Source organism: Myotis davidii, unplaced genomic scaffold (genome assembly GCF_000327345.1).
Source record: "Myotis davidii unplaced genomic scaffold, ASM32734v1 scaffold370, whole genome shotgun sequence".
Taxonomy (NCBI): Eukaryota; Metazoa; Chordata; class Mammalia; order Chiroptera; family Vespertilionidae; genus Myotis; species Myotis davidii.
The window spans coordinates 17698568-17705476 of NW_006288615.1; the positions used below are offsets into that span (position 1 = coordinate 17698568).

Consider the following 6909-nt stretch of genomic DNA (forward strand, 5'->3'; position numbering starts at 1 on the left):
CCCCGCCGCCGCCTCTACTTGGCTCCCTTCTGTGCCGCTCGGCCTCCATTTTGTCCTCAGTCTTCCCTCGCAACTGGTGTATGCAAATTAACCACCATCTTTTAGCTCTATAATTGAAACATTGTATCTTTTGGAGCTGTTGCTTCAGGAGCTCAGAGGCCGGAGCGGCAGGCGGGGAACGTTGTAGTCCTCCGTCACTGAAGCAAGCAAGCCTCCCTGTTCGCATCAGCTGCCTGGCTGCCTGCCGGCATCTTGGCTGCCAGTTAATTTGCATATCTCGCTGATTAGCCAATGAAAAGGGTATCGGTCGTACGCCAATTACCATTTTTGTCTTTTATTAGATAGGACTAGAGGCCTGGTGCACGAATTTGTGCATGGGTAGGGTCCCTCTGGGTGGCCTGCAGGGATCAGGCAGAAAACCGCAGTCCAACGCCACCTGCAGTTCCTACCTGCTGCTTCTGCTCATCCCGGCCCCACTGTGCCTGCTGCGGGCTCACACCCAATCAGTCCTGATCGGGAGAGGCACGCGCTGCTACAGCAGCACCTGCCAGCCATGAGCCCTGCATCTGGCGCCCTCCCAAAGGGAGTGGCCTGCGAGATGAGGCTGAAACCAGCTCTTCGACATCCCCTGATGGGTCCCAGATTGCGAGAGTGTGCAGGCCAGGCTGAGGGACCCTACCGGTGCACTGTCGGGCCGGGGAGGGACCACGGGAGGACTCCAGGGCGGGTCTGGCCCATCTCGCTCAATCCCTGATCGGGCCAGACCCCAGCAGCAAGCTAAACTCCCAGTTGGAGCAAATGCCCCCTGGTGGTCAGTGCACATCATAGCGAGCAGTTGAACAGCCTTAGCATACCATTAGCATATTATGCTTTGATTGGTTGTTCTGCTGTTTGGTCTATTTGCATATTACCTTTTTATTATATAGGACTAGAGGTCCGGTACACGAATTCGTGCATGGGTGGGGTCTGTCCGGCCCGCCCACCCCGATCCGATCTGTCAGGGCCAGCCAGGGGGAGGGGTCACAAGAGGTTGGCCGCCGGCCCCGCCCCCTGATCAAATTCTAAGTCTAACTCCCCATGGAGAGGACATTTTGCATATTAGCCTTTTATTATATAGGATAGATTTTTTATGCTTTTGTGTTTCTTAATTGACTTTTCTTTCTTTGAATAAATCACTCTATATAACAAAGGTAACTCTGAGTATTCAGTGTTGGCTGAATATTTCTCCAATACTTTCTTGTAATGGTCTATTTATTATTTTACCTTTCTGTTTCTCAACTGTAACTTTAAATTTGGGGACTGGGGTAGGGAAGTGTACACTGAATTGAAGGCAGGAGTTGAGAATCTCACTGGGCCTACTGAGTTTCTGAATGTTTTAAAGCAGATTGTTTGACTTCTTTAGACTTTCTAAGAGTTCCTCTGGCTCTAAAGTTGCATGAATATATGATTTGCCTTTATGAATATACTGGTAGACAAAATATAGGTATTCAATACAGTTCATAGATTTTTATATTTTAAACAAAGAGCTACTTAGTTGGAAACTGCCCAGCTAGTCTCAAATTTGCAGGGGCAGAATGTAGATAACTGATGAGCCCTGGTCTCTCAGAAAGAGGCAGTTTTTGCTTGATTTCAGGGGCTGGTGCTATTTGGCACCAGAAACCTATTGCCTAAGCTTGCAATTTATCAAGAGAAACCAGAAAACTGGATATTTATATGAAATCTTACGATTTCTGAATTTTGGCAACTAATGCAACTAAAAAAAAATAATACTTTGCATGCCAAAGAAAATACATGTATGAGCCAAATTCACTCTGCCAGTTGACTGTTTATGACCGTTAAGGAAAAATTGTTGGCCCTCTTCTCATAAATATAGAAAGTTTTACTACTGACAATGAAATGTGTTTTAAAGCTACATAGTCTGAATTTCAGGGTAATTGTATTTTTAGTATTTCATTCCTAAGACTTATTTTAGAAAAACTAAGATGATATGTGTATTTTTAAATTTATAATCAGCCTCACTACTTTTTACTTTTATTTTAAAAGTTACTCTTACAATCAGAAGACATAATTCTAATTCTTCATTATAAAAATTGCAAACATCGCAGAAATATACAAGGTAGAAAATGAAGGTCTTCTCTAACTCCTCCCCTAGATCACTACTGGTTTTGTGTTACACATTCATGTACTTTCCAACCATATCATACCATACCATTGCTCTTTAGTTTTGTTCAGAGCTTAAAACCACATATTACTCATTGCTTTTAGGAGTGTGTGGATGGTCATGATGTTACCTGATATGTTATAACTTCATTTTTTTTTGTTACCCTAAAATTTGTGTAATGAAAACCACACTTTCAAGTTTTACTATATGTTTTTGTAGTACACTAATGCATAAGGCATTTTATGACATGTGGCCTGATAAAACAGTTTTGATTATTAGGTCATTCCTCCCAGGATTTATTAGGCACCCAAGCTCCTAATGTCACCAAGGATGCTTTAGCACGACAGTGGGGGCATAATTCCTGAATAATATCACTACAAAGTCTTTCCCTCCAATGAAGGGCAAAGGCATGTATACATCATTGCTTTGGATATAATATAACTTACGTAATTTAAACATATTTCAAAGTGTTTTAAGAAATACAAAATGTAACATTGAATGTAAAATATGTTTTAGATAAATGGGGCATAAAATGGAATGTAAAATGTAGGCATGTTCTTAATCGGGAAAATGGGAAGCATGTTCTCTCTAAAAGGTCATGTTCACTCTGTAAGTCCCTACAGTCTGCACTTTTGCTGATTGTGTTTCCGTGATAATATTCAACATGCTCCTTTGTCCTTTTTATTTTTCATAAATTGTTGATTACATCTAGAATAGTGATTCTCAACATGGGGCTGCTCTGCTATTGGCATCTAGTGGGTAGAGACCAGGTATGCTGCCAAACCAGATACAGTGCACAGGAGGCCTCCACAACAAGCATTATCCAGCCTTGAATGACACTATTGAGTGCCAAGGTTGAGGAACTCTGATCTACAGACTTGTTCAGATTCAAGTTTAATTATTTTTGGTCTAATTCTCTCTTTTTTTGTGATGTTAGTGGCTAATGATTATTGCCCAGGTCCATTAATTTGTTAGAGCTTTTCAAAAGACTGATGTTTTAATTTTATTCATTTCTTTGTTTTTTCCATTATCTGGAATACCTCTATGAAAAGAAACTTTTTTTCATCAATTATTTGGTTACCCTGAGTTATAGTTTATAAAGTAAAGGCAGTTTAAATGCTTGATGTTTTTTCTTTTTGTACCAGTCAGTAACGTTTTATACTTTATTTTAGGTTGATCTCCTATCAAGAGTTTTTGGCATTTGAATCTGTTTTATGTGCTCCAGATTCCATGTTCATAGTGGCTTTCCAATTGTTTGACAAGAGTGGAAATGGAGAGGTGACATTTGGTAAGGAAAAGAAAAGATTGTAAGTGATAAGTGAAGTTAGTGAGGCTGGTCCAGTCTTAATTTCTAAATCGAGTAACTGCATATAGATTGCTGGATTATTTAGGAGTTAGTCAATTATCGAAGTATTACTTTGCTAAAAGGCTTTACACAGGTAAATGATTTTATTTTCTTGTAAGCATTAGACTATTGCAAAAAATGAAGGAACCAAGGAATGTCATTCCTTAGCTCATTGAGTCATTGACACTCACACGCCTAAAATAGGCAGAGTAAAACTTTCTTGTTCTGAGCCAGCCTGGGCAAAGTCTTCATGAAACAGATTGACCAACAGCTTTCTCTAAAGCACTTCTGGCACAGTGTGCAGAGGGTCTCAGTAGTGTCTTTGGAAATTGCTGCCATGACATTTTAACACCATGAGTGGAACTAAAGGAGGAGGTTAAGGCAGGAATAGTTAGCCTTTCCTGAACCCCCTTGTAGAATCCTGGTTTTAGGAAACAAGGATTATGAAAATTGCCATCTGAGTTGGGTGTAGATTCTTTGATAGGCAAATAAATAAGCACATTGCTGATGTCTCACAAACTATAAACTTGGATTTCTGTTTGTCATTATGTATTAATTTTTAATGACGCTTATTTGCAAAAATTAGTTTTTCTTTTAGGAAAAGTATCAGCTAGTTTTTCCTGCAATAGGCTTTTTAATAAAAATAATGTAGTGTTTTTAAGGACTTTGAGTGTTCCATCCTTTCTTTTTTTAAAATTTGGGATTTTTAAGTTTGATAACACAACACCTATATAACACTTGCCATCTTAACCATTTTTAAGTGTATAGTTCAGTAATGTTGAGTATATTCACAGTGTTGTGAAATAGATCTCCAGAGCTTTTTCATCTTGTAAAACTGAGCTAGATCCCCATTTATGGTGTGAATTGGCATCAGTGTGTAGTAACTCTTGAAAGTTGGGCTTTTCCTGAGCCACAACACTAAATCTTTATTCACTATAGAGTTTGTTCTAAAACAGATACTTTTAATTAAACCCAAAGGAAGGAGTATCACTGCATGGTAAGACTAGTGAGCATGTACGGGTGTTCAGAAGTTCCAGTGGTGCCTTTGCTGTGATCTTAGTGGGCACATTTTCTAGCTTGGCATTGATTGTTTCCTTCTGCCCATTGGCCCAGTTGGCTTCTGAATAAGATTTTCCCAAATAAAATCCTATACAGAACATTTTAGGTTCCTGTGCATATCTTGGCATTCTCCCTGCTTTGGAGCAATCTCTGGCCATTCTGCCTCCTAAAGAATGTTGACTTTCCTCAAAAATATCTAGATTCTGTAGTTTAAAGCATAAAACCTTTGTATCTCATCCTTCAGCATTAACCCTGTACTACTGATAATGCTGCATTTTCTATTTTCAGTAGGTATCACACATGCTCATATGTCTCACTTCCAAATGTGCAGAAATGCTTGGGAAATACCTTGATACAAATATCTGCATTAATGACAGTATATCTGTGCTTCTATCACGTGTCCATTGTGTAAAATTTATATTTCCCAAAAACAAATTGTGATTTATCTTGTACTTTCTATTTTGAAATCATGGTTCTTTGTGTATCCTCCATTTGATTGATTTACCCAATTTCTATTTTGAAAAATTAGTCACTCAAGTTAGTACATCTAACAGACTGACAATAGAGACTATGCCATTGTTGATTAGTATATTAAAATGAGTGTAGGAAGTAGCTGGTTTACACCACCTTAAAATTTCATTTTATAGAGCTTTAGCATTTTATAGATCTTTTGTTTTTCCCTCAGACTATGATTTATGATTTTAAGAACATATCACTAGGATTAAAAGCAAAACAAATCAGTTTTAGTTTTTATAGCACCTAGTATGAACTGAAGAACATATAAACCCTCCAAAATCCTGCTTTCATTACTCTCCATCATCTAGAGATGGGAAGATTATTATGGAATAAGGTAAAGCTGACTCACCTTTCAACATTGTAACTGGGGTCTCTGGCCAGCTGGATGATTCTTTTGATAGTGCTCACCTATTTCCTGGGGACTTTGACCATTTCCCCTTCCTGCCTTGCCTCCCTAGTTTTGAGGACCCATTTTTAGGTGATGTTCTTAACTCAAATGAAAAGAATCATAATGAAAAAGAGAAAGTTTAATTTTATATTCTTAAGAAAACAGGAAGAACATCAAAACTGTTAGAAATGCCATTTAACAAGATTTCTAAAGCTGTATTTCAAGACTGTAGAAATTCAGCATAAGAAAATAATTTTGATAGGGTTTTTGGATCTGTGATAAAGTCAGTTTTCATGTTTGTATCCACTTAATAAAATGAATAATGCTTATGTATTTATAAATATAGTTTAAGTAAAAGCAAATTTTAGATCCATTCTAACTTGAACTTCTTTTCACCAAATGGCCTTGTGTTTTCTAGTTTGAAGCTTATTTAAAGAATAGTTTTGTGTTGTGCACATCTGGAGAGAAAGGTGGGAGAGAATATTGGATGAAAGGTGTAATGGAGTGGGGAAAGACTGGTATGCCATGGGTAGCTCTCATAGACTAAACTGATGATGTTATCTGTGTACTTGTATATATTGTTCTCATCTATGCTTTTGTTTTTTTAGATATGCTTTTTTATTCACATCAAATTATATCTAGTATGCATCTTTCAAGTATTATATAAGTAGCAATACTGAAAATAACATTTTCTTGAGTTTGGACAAGTTTTTTTTTTTCACTGTTAGAGATGCCATTATTCTGGGGGAGAGGACTTACATTGAGACCTTGGTAATCCATTTCAGAATATGCAACTCAGGAGAGGATTCTGGAGTATTTATAAGAGGGAATAAAATCATTAGATAATTGTTTCCTCTTTGATGTCCTTTTAATACAACTTCTAGTGCATGCTGTGGATAATTACTTAATGGCTTGTATATCTGTTACTGCCTGGTGGCATGAGCCTGTTGAGGCCATTGCATGACTGGTGTGTGCTAGATACAGTAAAAATTTGCCTTGGTCTTACTGTTATCCACTAGTGTACTGGATATTCTGCTTGACAGAATTAGCTTAAGGTAACCTAAATAACCAGTTACACTACATTGTATTGTCAATAGCTGATATATTTTTGTCATAAATTAAGAAAAGCCTTTTGCTTTAACAAAGATATAATCATTAAAATAAAATGACCACCCAAACTCTTCATCTATTAACTAATAAATGAATGTAAAACATGTTATACATTCTAAGTCTTCTATTAAAATCTCAACATTGTGTTCCAAAGTATTTGCCTAGGAATAGGAACTCTCTGAAGTGAACTTTTTCAAGGCCACTTCTTCACCCCCGATTGTAGGATTCTCAAAAAGCAGTTCCTTTTGATTTTTTATTGTCTTTGACCATCAATATGTATAGCAAGTAAAAATGTGTTCCGTTTGTGTCTCTAAAATAGACTCTTTCCCC

The 6909-nt window shown here is 37.6% G+C and overlaps 1 protein-coding gene across 5 annotated transcripts in view; it reads left to right on the forward strand.

The window, feature by feature from the left end:
• Positions 1–6909, forward strand: part of SLC25A12 (solute carrier family 25 (aspartate/glutamate carrier), member 12) — a 171559-nt gene that overhangs the window by 112673 nt on the left and 51977 nt on the right. For 4 of the 5 annotated variants that reach the window (XM_015561985.1, XM_006760630.2, XM_006760629.2 and 1 more), the window contains one exon: positions 3334–3449. In XM_015561985.1, the coding sequence (XP_015417471.1) occupies positions 3334–3449 (116 nt within the window). Of the gene's footprint in view, positions 1–3333; positions 3450–6909 lie in introns of those variants that run through there. The other variant, XM_006760631.2, reaches the window with a different exon arrangement.